This window comes from Pelmatolapia mariae, linkage group LG9 (genome assembly GCF_036321145.2).
Source record: "Pelmatolapia mariae isolate MD_Pm_ZW linkage group LG9, Pm_UMD_F_2, whole genome shotgun sequence".
NCBI lineage: Eukaryota > Metazoa > Chordata > Actinopteri > Cichliformes > Cichlidae > Pelmatolapia > Pelmatolapia mariae.
In genome coordinates this window covers 20,997,560-21,025,011 of record NC_086235.1, presented here as the reverse complement: position 1 = coordinate 21,025,011, position 27,452 = coordinate 20,997,560, and the positions used below count along the sequence as shown (strand labels likewise).

At 39.4% G+C, this 27,452-nt stretch overlaps 2 protein-coding genes across 2 annotated transcripts; both read left to right on the top strand.

Annotated features, from left to right (window-relative positions):
* Positions 1–1,805: 1,805 nt before the first annotated feature.
* trpa1b (transient receptor potential cation channel, subfamily A, member 1b) lies at positions 1,806–20,029 on the top strand. Its single transcript, XM_063483826.1, has 28 exons — positions 1,806–1,852; positions 2,086–2,211; positions 2,623–2,785; positions 2,955–3,130; positions 4,308–4,415; positions 4,572–4,680; positions 5,115–5,260; positions 5,990–6,126; positions 7,658–7,706; positions 9,864–9,963; positions 10,062–10,162; positions 11,332–11,507; positions 13,543–13,707; positions 13,854–13,968; positions 14,172–14,338; positions 14,753–14,843; positions 15,011–15,070; positions 15,172–15,264; positions 16,504–16,574; positions 16,701–16,857; positions 17,007–17,096; positions 17,329–17,498; positions 17,579–17,708; positions 18,182–18,364; positions 18,554–18,622; positions 18,838–18,939; positions 19,052–19,170; positions 19,509–20,029. Exons 2-28 carry the CDS (start codon positions 2,116–2,118, stop codon positions 19,720–19,722), a joined length of 3,357 nt encoding a protein of 1,118 aa, XP_063339896.1. The 5' UTR covers positions 1,806–1,852; positions 2,086–2,115; the 3' UTR covers positions 19,723–20,029.
* A 2,805-nt stretch (positions 20,030–22,834) lies between these two features.
* Positions 22,835–23,263, top strand: LOC134634933 (musculin). Its single transcript, XM_063484398.1, has one exon. It carries the CDS (start codon positions 22,835–22,837, stop codon positions 23,261–23,263), a length of 429 nt encoding a protein of 142 aa, XP_063340468.1.
* Positions 23,264–27,452: the final 4,189 nt, after the last annotated feature.

Below are 27,452 nucleotides of genomic sequence, written 5' to 3'. Positions count from 1 at the left end.
TCAATTGATTAAATATATGACTATATATATTTGATCTCTGGTTTTATTAGCAGCGGATATGAAAATGTCAGCTATCCCACAAGCCTGCACACTTCATTATGTTCTTCGTCCATTAGAGTTCATTATTTATGTAACAATTAATACTGCAACATACAGAAGCGGTTTTTAATCCACTTGTTATTTCTCCACTCATATCTACTCATTATTTTTTAAGATAGTGTTAAAAATTCACCCTCTGAAGTAAACACAATTTGTGAGGGTAATGCTAGTCTATTCTGTTTAAATGTGAACAATGTGAACTCATGCAAGGATCTCCTTGTTAAAATTAAATATATCTCCCGCTTGTTTAGGGATTGTTTGGAAAATGTGTTTACCAGTGCCTATTAGTGCACTTCCTGGAAACCATCTGCAAACTAAATAAGCAAATCAATTAGAGAAACCAATGACACTTATTTACCGCAGTTGCCTGGTAATGACAGGGAGGAGGATATGCAGTGGGGTCGTTATCTAATTGGCCAAATTAGAAGGAAATGAGGTGACACCGTCTTGGACTGTAATATGATGTTTTATCAGGACCACAGACCACAAGTCATGAAATATCAATGACTTGTATGGTAGAGGTAATGGACTCAAGTATTCAGATCAGTGCAGATAGTGCTGAAATATTGATGGGCGATCATGACTCATAATGCAAACTGCAAATCTGCCAATAAATGCAAATCCAAGTGTTGGATGTTTAGAGCATTACTTTACAACCCCCAGAATAAAAAGTCTTCATTAGCCTTCATTTTCACAAAGAGACTAGAAGTTTAGTATGTTAGTAGTATCTTTCATTGATCAAGTGCATGCGATGTCACTTTAGTGCTTTAGTTAAACACAAATTACACTCATGTTGTTAAAAATCATCACAGGTGGTGTGACATGTTTTCCAGAAACAGTTGCACTCACAGTACTTTTATATATGTAAAGAATTTAAACTAAACCTTTACCGTGATGTAAATATGCTTGTGCTTTGGAATGCATGCTTTTTAAAAATATTTGAATAATGAAAAAAAAAAACAAATGCAAGTAACAAATAGAAGACCATATTACTAAATATGATTAAATATGCATACATATGCTAAGTGTGTCTTAAGTACAGCATCTCAGACACTCATCCTTTCATCCACCCATTAGTCTGGCTTGAAGCTATCGGAGCGGCCAAAGGCCAAGAGGCCAGTCCATCACAGGCCTATGCGATTTAAGTGTTTCTTTATTATTATATTGCTCTAATGATATATCAATAGCATACTAAGGGCATTATTAGTGTACCAAACTATACTAACTAAAAGCTGTAAATGAAATTAAACCCTATAAATAACCTATAAAAATTAACTCAGTGATCATTTTTGACTTGCTGTTGTTTGTCTTCACCTGATATTTGAACTGGTGTCTTTATGTTTTAGTGCTTAAACATTTGGATCAGGTTGTTACTGACTGAGCATTAGTCAGTGTGTATAAAACACCAACAAAATGTGCAAATCAAACAGTAAAACATAGCTGCTGCTCTGACCCGAGGAACAACATCAGCGTATGCCAAATAACGTAGGTCAAGGAGATTTGCAGTGAAGATTCTCAATAGTAATTTGCTCACCAGAAAAACAAATGCCATTTATTGTTTGGCCTTTCGATGGGACTGAAGGCAATAAAATTACAAAGTCTATCTCAATCTCACTCACCCAGGACCACGCAAGGACACCTGAGACTGGCTCAAACAAGCTGACCTGCAGCTGCGGAGGACATAATTGCTCTCTTCAAGTGCAGGGCTTCAACCCCCACCACAAAGACTCAACGGATGTGAATGCCCTTCTGGGTAAAGACAATGTCCTGTGCCCATGTCCCCTCTAAACATTAGAAGGCTGTGCCTTAAGGTTTTATTTGCGCTATCTATCACATTACGCTCTAAGTTCTTCCAGCTTGCTAAGTAGGCTTGCTCATCTGTGGCTTGATTGAAATTATGGCATCGTTCTATCTGTGTTTTCAATCTGCTGCTGTCATGTGCATCAGTTTGGACACATGTGTCACTGCTTTCTTTGTTTTTAATAGGGCTCATGTCCACAGAGTCTCAGCTAAGTGATGAACTTCAGCAGGGATGTGGCACGGCAAAACAGTTGTTATACATATGTGATAGAGGATGACGATCCGGGCCTGGCAAATCGAAATATATTTGAGGTGAGGGGAAAAAACATGTCTGTAAAAAACGTTTTCAAAAACTTACTTATTTCTGCCACAAGTATTCACAATATGAGAAGGTTTATGTAACTCGGATTAATCCCAGCCCAGTCTATCCTTAAGGAGGAGGTTAAGGAGGCCTAAACAATTCTAGTATTACATAATAATAATATTACATGAGTTTTCAACAAATTGGATTGAAAAGTCTGTTTTTATACAAAACTAACAAATGGCCGTTATATCATACTCCAGTGATTATATCAGAAGGCACACAAGAATAGTTTGAAATGCCTTCTAGCATAGTGTGTTCTTTGGTAAAACACACTTTGAACAAACTGGAAAGCAGAAAAATCAACACGTCTATTCTGTTTCTCTTCTTTGTGTTATATTACTCTATATAATATCATCTAGTTGGCTGAGAAGGGTGACCTAGCTCTCCTGGAGAACCTAGTGAAGAAGAGCCCAGAGGTCCTCGGTGAAAAAGATGAATGTGGAGCCAGTCCCCTTCATCACGCTGCCGCAGGGGGTCACATCACCCTCATTCAATTCATCTCCACTGTCACAGATACACAGGGTAAGTGCACCTAAGTCATCGATCACAAGACGTGACACAACATGTTTTGTGACTCGCCGTAATTCCATTTCTAAAGTTACTGCATGGAAGAGGGACATTATTTTTGCATATTATATCTGATACATACGCATACAAACCTTTCTGCATATGCTCCTGTATCGTCTCTTAGACCTGAACAGCTGTGATGAGCAGGGCAATGTGCCCCTTCACTGGGCAGTGGAGAGGAACAAGGCAGAGAGCTGCAAGGCTCTTTTGGACCTGGGGGCTAACCCCAACATCCTCAACACTGCCCTCCTGTCCCCCCTGCACTTGGCTGTCAGCCATGGACACAGCAACCTGGTGGGGGTGAGAAGGCTGATACTGCACAGTTGATGTAATAATTTAAAGGACAGGAAGTGTGTTTCCTCTTGAATTCCTGTGGTTAACAAGGTCAACGCAGAGCATGCTAGCACTTTATTATACAGCACTCAACTAAGGTGTAAATCCCCTGTGATTAAATGTAATTTCTGTGTATGTTATTATATTTAGATGCAAATAGTTAAAGGTAGGTAAACTACAATAAATGGTAAAAAAAAAAAAAGAAAATAATTTTTTGTTGTTTTTTACAGGAATTAAAGTTAATTTAAGGGGTGTGATAATTTTAATTACTGCATAAACAAATTTTTAAAAAATTTAGCTGGTAATTTAGTCAAAAAACAAACAATATTTTCCCACCTTACACCGTATGTACTGTACTTTTTGGGGCATTATGGACTGGCTAAACCTTGTCTTTTTATGTCTTTATTTAATCTTTATTACGTTGATGTGCTTGATGGATTTTCTATTGTTCAATTGCCCTTTTTTACTTACTTAAAATTAGTTACTGGTTTAAAATAAGTCAAGGGGTAAGTCACTCCATAATGCAGCCCGTAAGATTTTGAAATATCGTTTATTTTCTGCTGAATTACCAGGAGATTATGTAGTACTTAAAATAACCTATGCAGTGCTTAAATGTACTTTTAAACCACTTCAATGTATTTAACTAAACTTACAGTATAATTATTTATTTGCTTCCATTAAAACCAGACTTGTTACATTCTCATTCTAGTGTAGCTACCTTTAAATATTTTTATGTGAATAAATATACATTACATTTAACTACAGGGGGATTAGGCCCTTAGTCACGCCTCGTATTACAGAGTGTTACCCAGATCACATGTCTGCTGCATTTTAAGTCAACACATGACATGTGAAGTGTATCTGATGGAGTCCCAGATTTTCTACTCTTTTCATTATTTGGAAGATAAAAATAAAGTCAGTGAAAGGATTGCTTTCCTCTGTATGAAATCAACTGAAAACTGACAAACCTGACTAAACAGGCCATTCAAAAGATCTTGTCATCTCCTCACCACGACATTTGTCTTTCAAAAAACTGAAACATCGCACGTATTGTTTAAGATGAACAACACAGGTGTATGTTGTGCATAGGCAAGAAAGTTGGGGACAAGATTAAACTTACTGTTTTTATATCTCTTTCATGAAGGTGCTGTTGTCCTACAGCAGTACAGACTGCAATCTAAAGGGAGACCTTGGAAACACCCCACTGATGCTGGCTTGTTCCCTTAATAACTGTGAGGCTCTTAGCATGTTGGTATGTACGAGGCTCCAGGTTGTACTGCGTACCTACACCTTACTGCAAATGATAACTGTGAACTCATCATGTAGCTTCCTCTTGCTGCAGCTTTGCTTCTGACAAACACCATCTCTCTTTGTTTTGCCTTCTCATCCATTCATATATCCATCAAAGTTAAAGCATGGAGCGAAGCTTTGCCAACAGAACAAGCTTGGCCATTTCGCCATGCACGCTGCTGCCTTCGCAGGTGCGAAGAAAGCCATGGAAGTGATTCTCAAGGCTGGTATGATGAAAGAAAAATGCTATCATCAAAATCTCAAAGTGCTGACAGCAATGAAAATGTTTTTTACAAGGCCGAGCAGCACATCAAGCTGGTAGATTACTCCCCCCCCCCCCAGATAAGCACTTGGGGTATTTTCTGTAGGCTAGACATCACAAATGATAGTATGTTTATCCACAGTGGGAGGTCTGTTTGGTAACTTTGGTGCTTTTGGACAAAGTTTAGTAAGAGCTTAAAATATTTAGGACATTTGTGTGCTGTACATATGCACATTACTCATTACATCTGCCTGCTAAAAACAAAACAAGAAAGCCACTAAAAGTCAAAGACGGAGGTGGTCATAAGAAACTGCCATTACGGACCTTTTCACTGCATTTCACTGCACTGCATTTCACGTTCAAGATATAAAAACAACTTATTGAATTCTCTCCTGACAGGAGAGGAGTTAGGCCACTCGGCTGTGTGCCACATCAACTATTTAGACAAGACTAAGAGCAGCCCCCTGCATCTTGCTGTACGTGGTGGGAATATTGAGACCATCCGCCTCTGCATTGCTACTGGAGCCAAAGTTGACCAGCAACAGGTACTTCTATTATAAAAGATAACAAGATGTAAATCACTACATGGCCTTTTCATAAACCGTCTCAAAAAGACTGGGCATACAGTCATTTGATTTTCACCACTGTTTTTACCTACTACTCAGAATGCCATAGCCAGATTACAAATTTTGGTATTCACCCATACTCTGCCAGATTTGCATTGCTTTTTAAACAAACCTGGATTCCAACACTTGTAAAACATGTTGTCACCAGAGGGTCGCCTTCTTTGTACTGTTAGAGCCCGTCAGTCTTATCACACCCATCTGGGAGTGATCGTTATGTCTTGCCCTGGGCTAGTGGCCAGAGCTACATCAGCAGTAGCGAGTACAGTAATAGCTTCGGTTGGCCAAATTGATACAAATTGCATCCACTTACACTGTGAAGCTGAGTGGAGTGATCACTGGCCTCCTCCTGCCAGTCCTGGTTATCTCATTAAAGGCTTGTGTTACAGTCCCCAGTGTTCAGCCAAGAAGTCTGGGACTTACTTTGCTAATGTTACACAGAGGAAACTTGCAGGATTTCTTTGTGTGAATCATGCATGAGTATACTTATTCATATCTTTTCGTTTGTGCCAGTTTACATCGCTGCAGGTTTATAAAAATCTCCACAGGGTTTCTGTATGCAGCAGACATAACTGTGTTTGATGAACTTGTAAATGTGCATCATATTCCGCATTCATCACTTGTAATGTATCCATGTTTGTCGGACTCTAGAACGACAGGTCTACACCGCTTCATTTGGCCTGCACCCAGGGTGCTCTTGAGGTCATCAAACTGATGCTGTCTTCTGTTGAGCAAGTTGAAGATATCATCAATCTCACTGATGGTGCATGTCAGACCCCTCTACACAGGTGGGTCTCTCCTTGTCGTTCATTTTCGATGCGGAAATTAGTGCACGGATCCCCCCCCCCCCAAAAAAAACCCCAAAACCCCAAAACCCCAGTGTATTTAATCAAATAATTAATCATTAAGGAGAATATACTCAGTATAAACTAAATCAATACTGATCAAGTAAATTTCATTTGACCAGATTCTTTAAGTCTAATGTTTTACATTGTACTTATGTAACAAAATTACATAGAACATTTAAATCGATTCAGATTATTTAAAGTCAGCATTTGGGGCATAAATATTTTTTGAGTGTGTTGATAAAACTTAATAATGCAGCTGCATGTGGTTATGTAGGCTTTGCAGGCTGATAGTAGCCATCACAAACTGTGCATCAAAGATGGGCATAGGCATCATAACCACACTCAGTGGTTCATAGTCTTGTTTTGAAACCTGGAGCATATAAGCTTCTCTATCATGGTTTTGGTCATAAGTGAGGGGGAGAAACCAAAGGCGCTCGGCCAGTAGACTGTGACAGCAACTTCTTTGCAAATTGCTTTTCTGTAGAATTTAAAATTGGTGCCTTTTTGAAATGCAAATTTCATTGTTGACAAAATGCAAAGCATCCTGACCATGCTGACCCGTGAGAGAGCAGAGAGTTGCTGAGACTCCAAAATGGAAAATAAACAATATCTTATTAACTGTATCTCAGCATCCAATTTTAAATTAATCTCCATAGACAAGAGTATATATATCTTCTGTTCCTTGTGCTGAACAGTCAGTGACCGGGAGCACAAAAGGGCAAGTTTCCACTATTTCATAATTCTAGTTCATAATTTTATTGGTGGACATTGTTTTAATTAAAATGATCTTTGTTGCGATACCAATGAAGTTGTGTAGATATGCAATATTGCAATTGCTACTCATTTGCTTGCTCATGCTATATAAAGATCACTTTATCTGCATCATATCAACAGTAAAACACATCTGCAAACAAGATAATTAGATATAAACTCCTTATGCTTGGCAAACAAAATGACGAGCCTGAGGAAAGCGATAATGATATAATTACATAATAAAGATTTGCTTCCCATCCACATAGATTTTATCTAAAAGCTATTTGTGTTGGCACTGACAGTAGCAGAACAAAGGACAAAGGTCCTCCCTCTGTGTTTTCATTCTTATTTGGACGCCATTGCTGTGATGTGCAGTGAAATAATACCACAAAAGGCCTTTTAAGCACAATAGAAATATGTCGTCTGGTATCTGGATGATCAAGTATATTTCAGTCCATCATTTGGTTGTGGGGAAATCATCCACATAAGTCTCTTTCTTAATGGAGAACACAAACACTTAGTCATTAAAGTGTGTCAACAAAGGGAAGCCGTACAACCCTGAAGATAAAAGTGTGACCATAAAGGGAAATCTGGCTATTATGTTGCCGAATGAGAACTAAATCATCCTCACTGCTTATCTGACAGCATGAGTAAGACCTTGACTCACAAAGTAGTGCGCTGAACGGCTGGTTTACAACAACTGTGTTTACTTTTCCAGGGCGACAATATTTGATCACACGGAGCTGGCGGAGTACCTAATTTCTCTGGTAAATAAGACACACATGAATACACACAAACGCCACGCAGCTGTTATACACATGACATGTCCGGTTTTATTATCAGATATTTTCTGATTGATTTTTTATCCTTCGGTGCATCAAACCGACACAAACATTATAAAAACAGCAGTCCCCCCCACATATGCTGAAATCTAAAAGGCAAATAAACTGTGAATCTCTGATGTGAATCTCTATTCACTGCAGGTTGGATTTCAATTAGTAAAATCTTCCACTCGACTATGTTTGTTCCCATTGCTACAATTAAACAATATTTGCTATTTTAAGTACACTCCTGAGTAAATATTACAGGTGCTGCCCATTGCTTGTGGACCACCTGTCACCATCTGTTGCACTTTGATGGTTCTAATAGAATGGTGTTGCTAGGTAGGAAGCGTAGTCCAAGTTTATTTCAAGTCTACTCGTTTAGATGCGGCAAGCAGTAGATGAACCTTAGTGTGTTTATCTCAAAAACTATAAAACGGTGGTCTGCACGGGGTGATTTCACCTTGCAGGTGCCAGCAGAACATCAAATCTTAACACAAAGATGTGTGGTTCATGAAATGTTTATTTCGTTTAGGTACTATTTTAGTTCCCCATCTAAAAACGTTTTTCTCGCGCATGACACATGTGCATGTATTTGTGGAAATTTCAGATAGAGGTGTGCAAAAGCAGCATGTTTACCCTAACTTTAGAGCAGAGGAAATAATTATTTGATGCCCTGCTCAATTTGTAAGTTTGCTTACTTCCAAAGAAATGAACCATGTCTAATTTTTATGGTAGTTTCATTCTAATAGAGAGAGAGAGTATCAGCCAGAAATCCAAAACACACATTACATAAAAGTTATGAACTGATTTGGATGTCAGCATTGATTGCCAAACAAAACATGACATAGTATGGAAAGACTGGCTGCCAGGTTTGCACACATCTCAGGAGGCATTTTGGCCCACTCCTCTTTATAGAAACTCTCCATGGCCTTATTCTTCTTAAGCCACTCCTTTGTTGCTTGGTCGTTTGTTTGATGGGTTGATGACCTATCATCAATCCATCTTTGGTGTTCTGGCTGAGGGACGGAGGTTCATGGCCTGGTCCATTTGCCCCTCAATGCAGTTAAATCATCCTGTACCCTTAGCAGAAAAACCAAAGCATAATGCTTCCACCTCCGTGCCTGACTGTGATGTTCTTTGGGTCATACTCAGCATTTCTCCTCCTCCAAACATGGCGTTTATAGTTGATGGCATAGAGCTCGAATTTGTTTTCATCTTACAACACCACTTTCAATCACTAGAAAACTTAAGAAAAGGCCATTCATGTAGCTTCTCGAGCAGGGGGACCTTGCAGGTAGTGTGTTGCCGTTGATGTTTTGGTATCTGTGGTCCCAGCTCCCTGATCCAGCACTTTTCGCATGATCATCCTCACCCCATGAGGCAAGATCTTGCATGCAGACCGAGGGTGATTGATGGTTATTTTATATTTCTCCCTTTTCTGAATAATTGCACCAGTTCTCACTGATGGTTTTGTGGCCCATTCAGCCTTGTGCAGGTCTACAATCTTGTCCCTGATGTCCTTTGGCAGCTGTTTGGTCTTGTCTATGTTGGTGGAGAAGCTGAAATGGAAGAAAGTAATTCTGTGGACAGTTGTGCTCTATATACATAACCTATTCAGGAGTATCTGTAATTGTTGGATTGCTGGATTGATTTATTGTTGTTTTTGTGCCAGATGGGTGGCACACAGCCAATCTTATTTCACTCAGTTAGATTCAAATCAATTTATATCTTTTATGTTACGTGTTTGTTCTTGAGTTTTGGTTGATAGTCTGCCTCTCTCCATTAAAATGAGACTACCATCAAAAATAGAGACTGTTCATTTCTTTGTAATTTAGTTCATTTAAAATTCAGCATGGGATCAAATTGTTTCCCCAATGTTTACTTCTTCTGCTATCATTACAAAATATCACCTATTGGTCTGATTTGGTCAAGCTAAGTTAATGAAATTTGTTTAAAAGGACTTTTAAATGCGTTCGCTGATCCTCTTAAAACTGAGAATCCTGTGGACGTGTATTCATTGCTAATGTGCACATAATGCTTTTCATTTGTGTGCTAAAATTAAAGAGGTAACTTTAAAGCTGTAATGCATTCTATCTTCAGGGTGCAGACATTAACAGCACCGACTGCAAGGGAAACTCTCCTTTGCTGCTGGCTACGAGCTGTGGAGCATGGAAAACTGTGGCTCTGCTGCTGTCAAAAGGTGAGCTAAAGTAAATGACTTCTCCACCAGTTGTGCTCATATAATTTGCCTGATAATACAGGTTGTAAACACTTATGCAAATGTTAATGATTTTTTAGGAGCCAACGTTAACGTGAGAGACAAATGTGGCTGTAACTTTCTTCACCTGGCCATTCTGCAGCCAAAGGGCCTGAAAAACCTCCCGGAAGAAGTACTGCAGGTACTGCCAATTAGTTGGTAGCTTATTAAATGCACTGAATGCTGCTTAAACAAAAATGTCATTAAGTGGCTGGAATCTAATTACTGCACTGTCCTTGATCAGCTTGCCTGGAGCCTTCAATAGTTGCGTGCTTTCAAAGCCAGCTGATGGAAGTTCATTACACTCTCACTAAAGCCATATAGTTCTTTAAACACTGTGAGCTTTTTCCTGAAGCTACATCACTGTTACAGCTTTCAAAATGATACACAAAGACAGACAGTGTGAGAATAGCAGACCACAATAATTTTGATATAATTTTTGTCTGTGTAGTTTCTGATCGAGTATGGATAAGTGTCAATTTTGTCATGTGCATAAAATATAGCATTTCAATTTTTTTCATTGCTTAGTATGCACTTGTTGGCCACTTTTTTAGGTACAGTTTCTAGATTCAACAAGGTGCTGGAAACATTCGTCAGAGATTTGGGTCCATATTGACATGACAGCATTACACAGTTGCTGCAGACCTGCTCCCTTTCCTCTCACAAATTCTCAACTCTACCATCTAAATACTGCAGAAGAAATTGATATTCAGTAGATGTTTTTTCACTCTTCTCTTGTCCAATTTTTGGTGAGCCTGTGTAAATTATATCCTCAGTTTCCTGTGCTTAGCTGACAGGAGTGGGACCCGATGTGGTCCTCTGCTGCTGTAGCTCACCTGCTTGAAGGTTCAACACAAACATACCTCACTTGTAACAAATGATTATTTGAGTTATTGTCACTTTCCTATCATCTCAAAGCAGTCTAGCTATTTTCCTCTGACCTCTGCCATCAACATGGCATTTTCTCTTAGAGAACTGTCATTCACCAGATATTTTCTCTCTTCTCTGTAAAACCTAGAGATGCTTGTGCGGGGAAAATCCCAGTAGTTCATCTGTCTCTGAAACACTCAAACCAGCCCGTCTGGCACCGAAAAACTCATTCAAAATCACATTTCTTCCCCATTTCTGATGCTTAGTTTGAACTTCAGCAGTTTGGTCATGTCTACATGACTGAATGTGCTGAGTTGTTGCTATGTGATTGGCTGATTAGATATGTCGAATAATAAGCAGTTTAACAGGTGTACCTAAGTGGTCGCCTGTGATTGTACAGTAAGAATGAAGAAAATGTGTTCATAATGCATTTGATTTTAGCTCAACAGTGTGAAGGCACTTTTAAGCTGTGAGGATAACGAGGGCTGCACCCCACTCCACTACGCCTGCAGACTGGGAATCCACGACTCAGTGAAGAACATGCTGGGCCTCTCGGGGCAACTTGGCCTTGCATGCAAGTCCAAGGACAAGAAGTCTGCCCTGCACTTTGCTGCTCAGTAAGACTTAACATAGCATAGATTTTCACTCAGTTACATAAACTTTGGAAACAGATTTGTTCAAACAAATGCAAAGTCATGGCTGTTGAAATTAATCAGATGATATTGACCACTGTATGATGGATGATGTGTAGCATATAAATCGTTTCTGTTTGTTAATTTCAAGTACAATTTTTAGCTGTAATATCACCTAGTGCTGTGTGCCAGTGTAACTCCAGTGTTATTGTAAAACACTATACGTAGCTGTTACATCCACACAGAATTTCATAGGTAGCTATCCATCCATCCATCCATGTATAAACAAGTATTTGCCTCTTTCCTGCTTTCTTAGTGTTTTGCATATTTGTCACGCTTACATGTTTCAGGTCATCAAGCAAATTTTAATACTAGACAAAGATCATTTGAGTAAATACAAAATGCAGTTTTTAAATAATGATTTTTTTTTTATTAAGGGAAAGAAAAAAGGTATCCAAACCTGTGCTGTGAAAAAGTAATTTTCCTCTAAACCTAATAACTGGATGTGCAAGAACTGCAAGAACTGTCTTTCACATCACTGTGGAGGAATTTTGGATCACTCTTTTTTACAGACCTTTTTTTAATTCAGTCGCATTGGACACTACCAGCGCCTCGTTTAACTGTGGGTATGATGTTCTTTTTATGAAGTGCAGTGTTCATTTTACATATGGGACAAAAACTTTCCAAAAAGTTCAGCTTCTGTCTCGTCAGTCCTGGAATATTTCCCAAAGGTCTGGGGGATTGCCAAGATGTTTTTTGGCAAATGTGAGACGAGCGTTTGTGTTATTTTTGGTTAGCAGTGGTTTTCACCTTTGAAACCTTTTGCCCAATCTTTTTCTTATTGTTGAATCATGAACTCTGACCCTAACTGAGGCAAGTGAGATCTGCAGTTCTTTAGTTGTTGTTTTGGATTCTTATCTGACCTCCTGGATGAGTAATCAGTGCACCCTTGGAGTAATTCTATTAGGCTAGGCACTCCTGGGAAGATTACCCAGTGTTCCAGGTTTTCTCCATTTGATTGGCTTTGTATTCCTTTCCAAACTGAAGAAGTCAGTGACTTTGTTTCTTGTCTGTTCTTGAGTTTCCTTGGATCGTAGCATGATGTGTTGCTTTTTGAGATCACTTTGTCAGACAGGCTGTCTTTAAGTAATTTTTTGATTCAGTAGTTCTGGTAATAATCAGTCCTGTGTGTAGTTAGGACAATTACTTTTTCACACAGGGCCAGTTTGGTTTGGATAACTTTTCCCCCCCTAATAATTGAAATCATCATTTAAAAAGTGCATTTTGTATTTATTCAGGTTATCATTCTCTAATATTTACATTTGTCTTATGATCTGGAACTAAAAATAAGCAAAAAACTAAGAAATTTGAAAGGATGAAAATTCTTGTTGGCACTGTGCTGTATGTCCATTTGATTTGTAGTCAATCAAATGGACAGACAAATAATAAAACATCATTCCTTACTGTTCAGCTGTATAAAACCTCAATACATTCATGCACCTAAAAGCTTTTAGAAGATTAATTCAAGTAACATACCTGAAATATTATGCAGTGACCCAAAGGAGCTGTCACACGAACAGAATTCAATTAGTGAGGCACATGTGAACAAAATGTTACTCACAGTGTGTAATGGGTGGATTTTCAACATTATTATTATAGATTTTTCTATCATGTACACCCATTTCATTAGAACTAGAGGGCAGATGAAGGCCATGCTATGATATCATATCTTAACGCTTACAGAAGCCTCATTCTCTACTGTACAGACAATACTGCTGACCTGCTTAAAAGGTTCAGAGACAACAAAACATAATCTCCCAACTAAATATGTCACTTCTACTTTTTTCTTCTTACCACTCCTAGCACTTTAAGTCTTTATTGCTACCCAGCCTACAGCCTGTTTTATCTACAGATTCAAACCTGCAACAGCTGCCATGGGTGTCTTACAATAAAATTGTCTAGAGGTATTGAGCTCTACCGTTTCTCCACAATACAGTGATTCTACTTTTTTTTTTTTAAGGTATGGCCGCATCAATACATGTCACCGATTATTAGAGTCCATTACTGACTCTCGTCTGCTAAATGAAGGCGATGAGCGTGGCCTGACTCCACTCCATTTGGCCTCAAAAGAGGGACACACAAAAGTGGTGCAACTGTTGCTGCGCAAAGGAGCTCTCTTCCACAGGTAAAGCCAAACACATGTTGTGTGCACAGAAACATGTACATGTGCAAGCATAAAAAGTACACTGCTCAAAAACATTAAAGGAACATATGGTTTGAGTGATCATATTTTACAGTATACTAACCTGTAGAGAAATGTCCTGTTGACAGTGATTACAAGGGCTGGACTTGTCTGCACCACGCTGCTTCTGAAGGATACACACAAACGATGGATATCCTACTGTCAGCCAATCTCAAGCTGCTGGATAAAACAGATGAGGATGGGGTATTGCTTCCTGTTACTCCAAAAATTTCACTGTGATCTGTGATATTTATTCTTGAACTAATTAATTTGTCCTGACAATTTTTATACTAGGGTTATTTTTCCAGTTTAAATGTTAAAACACAAATAAATGCCATTCGCTCCGAATAAGTCATCCGCCCCACACTGTAATGAATCTGAGAAGGTGTGTTCTGTTGTACTGGCAGAACTCGGCACTCCACATCGCAGCGAGAGGTGGACACATGGCTGCGGTCAGGCTGTTGCTGGCCAGGGGGGCAGAGATCATCTTAAACAAGAACCACACTTCATTCCTCCACGAGGCTTTGCAAAATGGGAGAAAAGATGTGGTCAATGCTGTAATTGACAGTGAAAGGTATTTTGTCAATACAAAAACAAATAGAGCATATTAAAGAACAAAAAGCTTAAATAATTTTTTCATTTATCCGTGCAATATTTAGCTCTTTCTTGGATCTGTAAAAACTATGAATCTATGAATCAGCTACTGATTAGTGGGTTTGTGACAATGATTTTTTTCAGATAGTCCAATCTAATTAGTGAAAGAGGTAGGATAGATTTCTCAAGCTATAAGGGAGCATTTAATCCTCGAGTGACAAACTCACAATCATCAATCACTATTAGGAGTCATGCCATGCCACACAATAAAATGTGGGCAGTAGTGTGAATTGCTATTTGCAGCTGCCTGCAATGTGCCACTGAGAAATATTAAAGTGACTCTACAATCCACTAGTTATAGTCGTTTCTGTAATCTTATTATTTTTTCTTGCAGGTGTGCTGAAGCTGTAAGTCTGTTCAATCCCGAAAGCAGTCAGCGATGCCCCATACTAGACATGATTGAGTTTCTGCCTGAAACTTACAAGGTTTGCTGCTGGCAAAATAAAGAAATAATAAAATAAAATAAAATCCATGTCATAAATCACTGTATACGGTCATCATAACTCACATCTTTCAGCATTTTTGTGTTGTGTGATCTGTTGTTACTTACTAAAGATTTAATTCCTTGTCACTGTGCCGCTTCTGTCAACAGCATCTTTTGGACCGCAGCGTGAGGGAATCTGATGATGACCACAACAGCCCTGATTACCACGTAATCAAACTGCACAATCAAAAACACACAAAACACCCATTAAACGTATTGTTTGAAACACTGATCGGGAAAAAGATTAAACAACTCTTTTTGTGGCCTAGATTGAATATGACTTCAAATGGCTCCAAGCTCCGATTGAAGTGAAAGGGCAGACTTACAATGGGAATAAGGTTCAGCCACTGGCCGCTCTCAACGTAAGCAAACCTTTTTTTACTCTTTTAACAGCTTCACAATCCAAATGTTGTACTTCCACATGATTCACAAGGACTCAAGCTCTATTTCTGTCATGCATCAGCATCTAATGAGGCTCTGTAGACTTCACCGCTTGCCTTGATAACTTGTGGGATCAGGATTGGCCTGTCCCTCCTCAGGGGCAGTGATGACACTTCCTCTATTAATTATTGGAAAGTGACAGTGACAGCTACATAGCCGCAGTGTGTGGCCTATTCAGAAATGTTTTTACTTTCTCTACATAGTTTAGTGACGATGACACTTTTATAACGACGTTCATTGTGCCTTTTTTCCTCCACTCTCTTCCTGCCTTGAAAAATCACAAAAGAACATCCAAGCATCCCTGCTGTGATGCCACCACCAGCACTCTGCCCTTAGCACTCATCAGGAATCAAACTTGTCTGATTGGTTGTTGGCAAACATAAAATAAAAATCTGGTCTCTCTTCCTTGCCTCTTTGAGCACAATAAATAATAGGTTTCTCCTCTGTTCTTGCTACAATCTCCATGTGTTGTTTACATGGTTTCACCATTACAGACATTCAGCCCACCCTTATCGATATAAATATTGTGAACTAAAAGCTTTAAGTATGTTACAAGAGAACAGGTCAAGAGAAAGACTAGCTGTAGCCTCTAAAATGGCCAAAAAACAGTTCACCTCTGCAAAACATTTTCATCAGGAAAGAGAAAATTGCCACCTCAATGAAGGCTGGACATATTATTACAGTGTTACATCTGCATCAATTTCAGCTCGTTGTGCTACCTAAATTGCCAGCAGAGGGTAGTTCAAGCGGGGTTTAATCTGCATGCAAATGTTCACAAATTTGGTGAGTGGCCAAGTCTACAGAGACCTAATAACAGCCTGTGCCAAATCACTGAGGCGAAGATACATGGTGCAATCTTTCCTCTAGTCCTCCGCACAGCAGCCACCCCTTCTTTTCTTGATAGCTTTGCACTATTTGGAAAATTACGACATCTTTCAGTAAATGTTTTTAAAAAATACTGCACCTGTTTACTCCTGCTGATGTCATCGTTTGTCAGGGTCAAGAGTCAAGTTTCTCACTGTCTCCGCCCTAAACCCAAACAACAGAGCGGTTGAGCTGGACTATTTCCAGTGCAACCCCTTTGGTTCTGCGGTGAGCACCTCTGCTTGTGCAAAATGTGCTACTGACCGTGGTTTATTTTTCTGTTACACCTCCTGCAGGCAATGGTGCAGTACAACCGCATCGAGCTCCTCAACCATCCCGTCTGCAAAAAGTATCTGGCAATGAAGTGGTGAGTATTCAGGGGGACTTGACCCATGACCTATATTTATTTTTACAGATTTATTCACCCTCGTCCAGCTCCAGCTAACGTTTTACCTTGAACGTTGGTCCATGGTGTCCTCTGTTTTGTCCACAGGGTTGCTTATGGGAGCATAGCTCACGTGCTCAACATGTTTCTCTATCTGTTGGGCTTGCTGCCCTTAACTCACCTTATAGTGACTCTGAGACCCTCCGTGAACACCAGTGACACGGGCGAGCACGATATCATCATGGTTCCCGTATCTTTCACAGAGGTACTAATGGCTGTGGTGATGAGTAATAATGACAGCATTATAAGGAAATTATGATTGAAAACAAATGATCTGTCGTTCATTACTAGATAAAATGCATCTTTACAAATGTGCCTCGCCATTCAAAGTATGTCTCAACATTTGTTTCACAGCAACGTGTGTCCTTGTCCTTCTCCATGGTGATGGTCTTGGTTATGAATATCTACTCGATAGGAAAGGAAGTGGTGCAGATATCACAGCAGGTACTGTCCTCTTATGGAAGTGTCATTACCTCACATAAAACATGTGCCCATAAATCTGTGCAGCACCGGGTCTGTGTGGACACACAGGCAATCAAGTGTGATGAATGCGTGCCCCCAGATTTAGATTTACAGCCCCTACTGAATAGCAAAAAGTCAGAATGTCACCTCCATGCTTAAGCTTAGCTGTTAAATTTGAGAAAAAACTGATTTTATTCATCTCGTTGCTTCAAAGCGCTGGAAATACGTCACGGATTATTCCAACCAGAGCGACTGGATTTCAGCCATCTTCTCTATACTGTTCGTCGTCCCCCTCATGATCAATGCAGAGGGTTCTTTACACTGGCAAGCGGGGGCCATAGCAGTTTTAAATTCCTGGGTTGGATTTCTCCTTTATCTCCAGAGGTACTATTCACTCTGACTTAAATCCTCCACTTTCTCATAAAGTTGAGGTTACCAACCTGTTTATTCTCCTGTTTCCTCAGGTTTGAGGGCGTTGGCATCTATGTTGTGATGTTCGGGGAGATTATGAAGACACTGGTCCGTATTGTATTGCTGTTCTTCTACCTGATGTTGGCTTTCAGTTTGGCCTTCCATGCCCTGATGCTCAATCAGGTATTAAAAGAACGCAGTGATGCATATAACCATACAATTCCTGCAGGATGAAAGGGTATCATCAGATTTTCAAAATTTTGCATGTATATCAGTGATCTCCAGAGGATTCCTTCAGTGACACGCAGACCATTGTAATAAGATCAGGTCACAATTTTTGTAAGAACATTCCCCTCACCCTTTGTTGTACCACCACACACACCTTAGAAAGCCACCAGAACGCTGTGTTCATGCACCACTGCATATTTTATTGACATGGCTGCTAAAGTCACCTAACTTTAAAACTTCACTGTTGGTCAAAATTTAGGCCTGCACAAAACACTTGTGGGGATAGAACAATTCTTTAGTGTCCAAGCTGGGTACAGAAATGATTAAAACCTAGGCCATCTGGATGTCTGGATATCTGTTATAATAAACTGTTAGACTGACTGTTACTAACATGCAATAACACGTTGCTGTTCTTTTTGTATCATTAGAGGGAGTTTAATAGCGTGCCGCTCTCTGTGGTACAAACCTTTGTGATGATGGTCGGGGAACTGAACTACCAGAACAACTTCCTGGATGAGTATCTGAATCATCGACTACCTTTTGGTATCCTGACATACTTCATTTTTGTGGTCTTTGTTCTGTTCATGCCAATCCTGCTCGTGAACCTGATGGTAAGCACACCCTGATCCCCAGCTGCATCTTAAAGTAGTTTATGTGGCTATACATTTGGCTTGTATGTTACTATAATAATTTCTGTTCTAGTGCTTTGACAGCAATTTTGTTCTAATCATGCTCTTGTCATAAGCTTTGTATTTTCAAAGGTCCCGACCAAAGATTTTTTGTCTTTGATTGTGTTGTAGATTGGTTTAGCAGTTGGAGACATTGCTGAAGTTCAAAGAAATGCTGCGCTGAAACGGATAGCCATGCAGGTTTGTATTAAACCAGGTTATATTTTTTTTAACATAAAAAATACTTTGGATTTTTTTTTTAAATTCACCTTGTTCTTTCTTGATGATGTGGTGTTTTGCTCTTGAGCCATTTTAACAAAATGCATGGAACACTGACACATAACAAGATGATATCAATGATATATTCCTCACCCAAAATTGAACCCCTGACTAAATACCAGCCCTTCTGACCCCAGATTGATCTCCACACCGCTCTGGAAGATAAGCTCCCTTATTGGTTTATGAAACGAGTTGACAAAAACTCCATTACCATCTATCCCAATCACAGGTGTTCCAGGGTAAGCTAAAAAAAAAGAAGAAACAGATGATGTGCAACATGATGATTTATGTCTATAACTTATAGCAGCGAAGTGTTTCTCCTTTATTAAACCTTCACACTTTTGATTGCAGCACTTTCTGAAGAAATTTTTCTATGGTGAAGAGGAAACCAATGAAGTCTGGAATCATCTGCAAGCCAAATCAAAGGCATGCACTCTGATTGAGAATGAGCTCAAAAAGCAGAAGACCAGGTAAGGCATGCACATGAAAGTCAGTTTCCATGTTTCTAAAATCATAAAAGTGTGCAAGCTTATTATTGAGGTAATGGATGAGTATTACAGGTACAATGATCTAGACTGTGCATGCTGAAAGCTAAAGTGGGAATTAAGGAGTGGAAAAGTAGTTTTTGATGCATGAGTGACCCCTACAGATCCGACTCTGTATCTCTGTTTCTATAGTAAGCGCATCAAGTCACCCAGGAGTCTGACCTTCCAGCAGTCTCATTATAAATCTAGGCAAGAGTGAATGAAGTCTGTCACTAAGTGACATGAATTGATTGTTTTGTCTTTGTTTTTCTTTTTCCCTGCAGAATGAAAGAGATGTCATGCCTGCTAGAGAAGCAGCACTGCCTCGTAAAGCTCATCATCCAGAAAATGGAGATCGCCTCTGAGGCTGACGAATATGATGGCCCCGTGAACGTCAGAGGGAGCATGTGGCCCGCTTTAGGTCAGGCTAAACAAAGCAGAGAGACTACATCTCGGTGGGTCCCACTGATGAAGGCCATCGAGGCCAGGCGAAAATGAAGACGATGAAACAACACAAAGTGACAACTAAACTCTGAAAAGTCTGAAAAGACTAGATCTATATGGCATAAAAAGATATTAAATAGGTATAAATGTAATCACTTATATTCCGATTTAACAGCGGCGTTCACTATTTACATGTTGTAACAGTAGTAACAGTTAATTATATTGTTATTAATAGACTTGTCCTAACTTATATGTGGTTCTTGAGACATTAAATACCGGTACTTAAAACGATAATATTAATGGTATTATTGCAAAATCCTTCATTGTTGGATAAAACAGTAACATTTCTTGTCCTGTAGGCTACTTTTAAGTTATACCAGTGAGCTATTGATAAATGATTTCATAGTGTGCAAGCAGTACTGGCATATTTCTATTACGCACGCAGTTGCTGTTTTTGTAAAGTGGCTTGAAGTCCAACTCCTGTTCTTTTACTCTATAGATAAGATGGTTCATCAAACCTAATTTAAATCTAGTTTTTCACTAGATTGACATAATAAACATAGAATTTGTAGCTACAATAACAGTGTGCTTGCATCTATGTATCGTCCATCTGAAATGTGTGCTGTTGCGCCATCTTCTTTGGCTTGTTTCTGTCATTATTATGATGCACTTTGTGACATCTGCTCTTGTAAAATGGTACACAAATAAACATCATTACATCAACAGAAGCCTACATCGTACATTTTGTCATAAAATTCCAGCACACTGTTGGGCACAACTTACTAAATAGCATAAAACAATAAGAAATACATAAATTAAAAAGGTTATAGAAGTTGATGGTTATAGTCTCTGATTTGTGAGCTTTTCACTCAGCAGCTTAATGTGCTGCAAGCTTCTTCAAAGGCAATCATGGGAATCATAAGTGGCTGGGAGGGAAACTGAGTCAGGCCTGTGACATCATGAGCCCGCACCTGTCTCTCTGGTTTTTCCAGCTTAGGGCCGTGATAGAGGTCAAGACCCCTGAAAGTCTTTGCTGACGGACAGATGCTTGCTCTCCCTTCAAGTCAAGTTTTAAGTGTTATTTATTATCGCTGGCCCTGAATCTAATTATTCCCAAGACAAATACAATAACCATGTAGCCATCAATTACACTTATTTTTTGGACAATATGTTCTTCTCCTTTCTCTCTTTCTTTCTTTTTCTTTCTTTTTTTTTGAAGCACAACATGCACAAAATGACAAACGAGCAAAGTTATATCTCAACCTGTTTCTCGGTGACAGTGAATGAAGCAGCAATGTGAAATATGTGTCATACAGCCAATATCTTTCACTGTTAGATTTTTTTTTTTTTTTAAAAAGAGAGAAACACTGTAAAAAGAGAGTTAAATCAGTCAGCAGGATCCTATAACTCGCACCTTCAAGAGTGTCACTCACCTTGCTGACGGATGCAGTGATGGAGGACGAGTTGGCAGCATGCCTGAAGCTCTAACTGTCTTACCAGCACAAGTAGAACCTAATATTTCAGAGTCGTGACATATCCAAGGGTGTGCTGAGCAGAGGGATCCCTCAAAGCAGCAGCTGATCTCTGCTTTTGTGAAAATTGCTTGGAAAAGCAGGATTACAGGAAGCAGAGGAATGTGTCCTTGGATTAAGGAAACATTCTTGCATTCTTCTTCTTCTATGACAGAGGAAAAGTGTTGGAACTGGTAACAATCAACCATATTACAACTGAGGTTTTTAGTTTTTCAGAAAGGTATGACTTGAAGCCAACATGCTGGAATAAAGTTTCACTGTTGGGGTACAAGGCGGCATCGGGCCCAGTGCCGTACAGTAATTTCCTTATTTTCTCTCATGTATGCTTGGCCAAAATCAAGCATACATCTCAGCTGCAGTTAAGTAATCCTTGGCAAAGCCTCGCTATTGTCATTAAAAAAAATGAAATTTCACACATATTACGTGGTGTAATAGCAAACAGGGACCTGGGATTTTCTGGGAATATCTTTCTTGACAGACAAAGAGACGGCGCGAGCAGAGAAAGTATGAATCAAAACTTGAAGAGAAAGTGTGGCCATTCAAGTTTCTTCCAAATATTTGTTTGCATTTTTGAAAAGTGTTTGCATCACACCGGAACATGACTGGTCTTCTTAGTGTTGCGCAAAAGTCAACTTCCCATGGGATCTCAGCAGAGACACTTTTGTCCCTCTTCCCCTCTGCTCTACAGCTCAGTCCTCATATCATTGATTAAACCACCAAACCAATGCACAAAAGAAATGCAAATATGGCCAAGACACCCAGTAAAAATACTTGTGATACTATGAGAATGGTGGAAGCACTATGGTGCCTCCTTGCCTCTGCCACACCCATGTCATGCCAACGCTCCAGATGTCATGGGAACCAATAACAGCTGGGGCTGGTACACACAGGCTGCGTGTGAAGCGCTGCTCCATCTGCAGAAACCCAATCCCTCTGTGAACGCAGCGAAGGATTAAACACTTTTGATAAGGTCCTCGAGACATTTCAAAAACACATCTGTGGGACCACAAACTAGAGGACTTTTTACTGAATATAATGTAGTTGTAATTGTTGCAATGGACTGGACCTAAATCGGGGAATTAGTGCTCTCCAATAAATTTAGAATGTTTAAGGAATTTGCAAAAAAAAAAAAAAAAAAAGGGTAAAATTATTGCACAAACAGCTTTGGAGGAACTTCACTGCATCTTTTGCTATAACTATCTCTGAGGGCAAATAGTTGACAGGACTTAACTTTTTTTAAAAAATTACGATGCAAATGAGCAACATATGTCTTTAACAGTTTAAACAACGAGATGGAGTTGTGGTCTCACTGAGGTCATGGGCGCTCGGACAAAAAAGGGGGAGGAGAAATGCTCAGAAAAAAAACTGTGCAGATGCCAAGTCCATGACACTTAAATTAGAGGGATAGCTAGGCCATGTCTCTTTAGACAGAGCTGTCTTTAGTTCGTGCAGATGGTACTGTAGTGAATCAAGGGTTGACGTTTTAGCGCTTCTGTGGGAAATAAGTTCCACGGTTACCAAATGGGAATTTAAAAAGGAGGTGCTGACTTGCAGCCTCTCGTCATTTACTCCATTCTTGTCTGTCGTCCACAGTGCCACTCCGGTCTGTTTCCCCAGGCGCAGGTGGAGCAGCCATGTCCACTGGCTCTGCTGCAAGTGATGCCGAGGACGACGAGACACGCCACAAAAGGACTACCTCTGCCTTGGAGGCCACCGCGCGGAAAGTCACCTGCTATAATCCCAGCCGGTACTCGGAGGAGGAGTTGGAAGACGAAGGTGTTGAGGGGAGGATCAAGCAGGAGCACAGACTTTCCAAAGCGCACCAGAGGGAAACTCGACAGTCGCAGAGGAACGCGGCAAACGCCAGGGAGAGGGCGAGGATGAGAGTGCTGAGCAAAGCTTTCTCCAGACTGAAAACCAGCCTGCCCTGGGTCCCAGCGGACACCAAACTTTCCAAACTGGACACCCTTCGTCTCGCTTCTAGCTACATTTCCCACCTTAGGCAGCTTCTGCAGGATGACCGATTCGAGAGCAGATTTGCACACCCTGTCAGTCTGGTATGAATGCCAAACTTTTACAGCCATGACAGAAATCAACTTTTTCTTTTATACTTTTACACATTGCTTCAGCAAATATAAAACTAACTGTCCTCTGCTTCTGACTTTCAGTATGAACCCTATTGTCATCTTTGCTGACATGACAGAATGCATGATTTTTCCAAAATGAAAGCAATTCTGAATTAACCATTGTCATTCTGAGCAAATGAATTTGTATTCTTCTCCAACAGACCTGGCCATTTATGATGACAGGAAGGTCAGAGGAAGACATCTCATCATCTATGAGACTTTGTGGAGCAACAGCTTAGGCGACACGTCTTCACCCACCAAGCTCAAGCTCTTCGGCTAAAACCTGAAAACAACAACAACAATAAAAACAAAAAGGAGGGGCATCAGTTTGACCCCATTTTAACCACATGCCCTAAACAATGACTGTGGATTCAAAACTATTATGTTTTACTGTGTGCATGTTTGCTGAAATCAGTATTATGTCACATTTACACTGAGTGTAACATCTAATCTTCATTTATGCTTGATTTTTTTGTGTGTAAAATTTGGATTTAGCAAACTTCTTTAATATCTTTCACCCCATCAGTCTGTGCACAGCATCATTAAACTGTTATATGGCTGAACACACTTTTGATACATTAAACAGTTTCGGCAGCTCGGCCTGTGCATGATGTCCAGTTGCAGTTTGATTCTTTCATTCTGCTCTATGAGGGAATTTTTTAAAAAACAAAACACCTCACAACTTAAAATACTTTCTGCTTTTTGCTAGTTTGGCTTGACACTATGACAGTAACCACAATAATTCACCTGTATTGTAGATCTATTTATTGTATTTGTGTTTTAAAGTCTTTGCATTTGAGACAATGTGAGAATCTGTCTGCATTTATTGTTTCCATAGAAGTTCACCATTTAGCCATATGCATGTATCCATGCATTGAGAACTGCTGGAAAATTCGGCACATCTGCAGAAGATGAACATCAGAAAGCGCTCACACGATAAAAAGCAAATTATAAATGTTGAATATCTGTGCCACTTGCGTAAACAAAACATGTTTTAGAAAGACATGAAAACCTTTTAATTATCAGTGTGTACACATTCTTGACAGATGCACTGAAACTATAAAGCCAGGGAAAATATTGGACCCGTCACACACATACAGGCTCCGTAATGAACTCTAAATGTGACAAAATCTCCAGCGTTGTCACAAAAGGTCCAAATAAGTGGCTCAACCAAATCAAAATGCTAAATTTGTGGTGGTCACAAGGTTAAAGAAATTCTTCTAAGTCCTCATATCAGCTGCTTGGAGCCGCCACACATGACTTCTCATTTTTGGCAGCAGGAGGTTGGAAATCTTGAACACCACACCACACAGTGATAATATTCACATTCATATAAGAGTGGTGAAAAGTTCAGCGAAAAAATCAAAGGTCACTGGTAGAATTCCTCAGTAACCTTCTGCACCCCTCCATACATTGCATATCCCTCTTGCGGGAGCACACACACTCATCCAACTCCATGCTTAGTTGGCAGAGAGAATGGATAACAGTGATCTCTTGATCTGGGAGTCATTTTATCCAGTTAAACCCCCCAAAATGATGTGAGTACAGATGGGCTGAGATCCAAGCCCGGGCAGTCTGGTGGGACAGACTGACAAAACGGTTTAAATGAAAGAGAAAGAGAGAGGGGAGAGGATGAGTTTTCATCAGGTTCATGTAGAGCTGCAGCTGTTGCTGTGTTGGTGAGTTTCCCAGAACTCTGAACTGCTCTCCTGGGAAAAACTGGCCACTCTCTTGGACCCGGCCAGCTAATGAGCTGCCTTCTCACACTCACTCCTCCTGTTGTCGTACCATCTACTTAAAAATGTGGCACCGAGGGACAGCATCTTGTAAATGTCTGACGTCCAACTTGACTGCACTGCAAATGAGGTGCCATTAATCAAAGCGTGGCACGTCAACAGAATGATGATGTTTGGGACCGGTCCACATGCAGTGAGCTGATTCCTTTCCTGAAGGACTGAAGGTTTTTTTGTTTTTTTGTGTGTTTTTTCACAAACCAAACAATTTGTCTCCGTTTATGTCAACACTGGCCAGAGCAAATGAAGACGCCTAATGAGACTTAAGCTGTGTTGTAGAGCTCATGCATTTTGTAAATGTTGCATGAGTGGCATCTAGTGGTGAGGACTGTGAACAAAACACGCAGAAGTTTAATTTAATTGCATTTATGAGAGGAAAAAATATTTAAATGTATATTTTAGATATATTCAATTTCCATAACTTTGTAGATTGGGTATGAAAGACTCTTTCAGAAAAAGAAAGTCCACAGTTTCCAGGTAAAAATGCTTCTTCTATTGTTGATTTAAATTTACAACCATACACGCACACAGTGACAGTCATTTCTAAGTAAATGGACAATGTCAGTTTGCTTCTTCTGGTTTAATATTGTTAAAAGAAGTGAAATGATTTCATCTCAGCATACATGATTTGTACGTATTTTAAGAAAAGCAACTCTTTATTAAAGCCATGTCATCTAGTATTGGAGAATAGAATAGAATAGAATAGAATAGAATAGAATAATCCTTGAATGGGCCCACAAGGGGAAATTTGGTTGTAACAGCAGCAAGAAAAACACATATACAAACAAACAGGACACAGGACACAGAACAGAAACATACACAATATTTTTACATATTTACATCAAGGACAATAGTTACCAAAAACAGAGTACTGTACAGTTATTAAAATTAAATAAAATTAAATACAGATAAGAGGCAAACCCAGGTTGTTGTGTGAATCGGTTGATAAAATAGTGCAAGTTACAGTGCTGATGTAAACATCTTTGTTTGTTGGGAGCAGTTTTGATTGTACAGTCTGACAGCTGCAGAAAGGAAGGACCTGCGGAAATGCTCCTTCATGCATCGAGGATGCAGCAGTCTGTTACTGAAGGAGCTCTGCAGTTCAGCAGCATTTACATGCATGGGGTGGGAGACTCTGTTGATCAGAGATGTTATTTTGGCCAGAGTCCTTCTGTCTCTCACCACCTGCACTGGGTCCAGGTAATAAAAGCAGAGACATCAGGGAACATTTTTTATATGTCATGGTGTAAAACTAGAGCTGTCATTTATAACAGTAGTGACTGGCTTTACCTGCCTGTGCGTTCTGTTCATGCTGGCTTTAAAAAGCCACAGTTAATACTGTACCATTTCTGTTCTATCTATTCTAATCGAGTCAGAATATATGAAAAATTAGAAGAGTTAGTTTGTATTTGTTAAACTAAATCCAAGTGTGTAGAAGTCAATTAAAAAAAACAAAAAACAACAAAAAAAAAGACCTCAATTTCAATCATCCCTAATTTAATAAAACATCCTAGAAACAGTTAAAGTGACAATACTTTCAATCCTAGAGTGTTCTTGGAAGTCATCACAAGACCTTTGCTTTTATATATATATTTTTCAGTCTTTTCTTTTCTTTTCTTATTGCAAAGCAGGAAACCCTAAACGGTTCCTCATCTGATAAAGGGTTAAAAATCCGGATGGAGAGCTGTAAGGTCAGCTGAATCAGAAATGAAATGAGTCTACTGTCGATCAGAGACTTTTAAATGCATGTATTTTAAACAGAACAATGTTGAATATTTATCACCAGCAGAGGTCAGCACATCTTCACGTAAGTCATCAGGGTAAGGCCAGACTGAAACTCTGACTACCCTCCTAAAATTGTACAGCGTATTTAGAATGATGTTAAATTGATATTACATTGATTTTCAGTGATTTTTCATTTATTGGTTATTTATTTATTTATTTTTAACAGTAATTTGAATGAGAATACACCAGCAGCTCATTTCCTCTCTTGGTTCTCGTTTCCATTCCACACTGAAATATGTATTTCTTCTTTGTCTTATATATATTTTTTATTTAATTTATAATTCTTTAAAAAATATATATCATTAGAATGAACACACTGTTTTGATATAAAATTACCTAATCAGCCATCAAGGCTCAGCACCATCGAGTTTTTTTTCTTCTTTTTTTTCCTTTTTTTTGTACATCTGAAACTTTTTTTTATTATTTGTAGAAGAATTTCCATGAACAGGAAGGAAGTGTAGCTCCAAAGCCGACATCGGGGGGTTCAGTAAGGCTGCCATTGTAACTACCCCAAAAACACTGACTTTAGGCCTGCAGACTGCAGGAAA

Coding starts and splice junctions, on each gene's coding strand:
- LOC134634933 (XM_063484398.1), top strand. CDS start 22,835: ATGTCCACTGGCTCTGCTGCAAGTGATGCCGAGGACGACGAGACACGC.
- trpa1b (XM_063483826.1), top strand. CDS start 2,116: ATGAACTTCAGCAGGGATGTGGCACGGCAAAACAGTTGTTATACATAT. Junction 14,339..14,752: donor GCTGTAATTGACAGTGAAAG/GTATTTTGTCAA, acceptor TTTTTCTTGCAG/GTGTGCTGAAGCTGTAAGTC. Junction 18,365..18,553: donor TCCTGCTCGTGAACCTGATG/GTAAGCACACCC, acceptor ATTGTGTTGTAG/ATTGGTTTAGCAGTTGGAGA.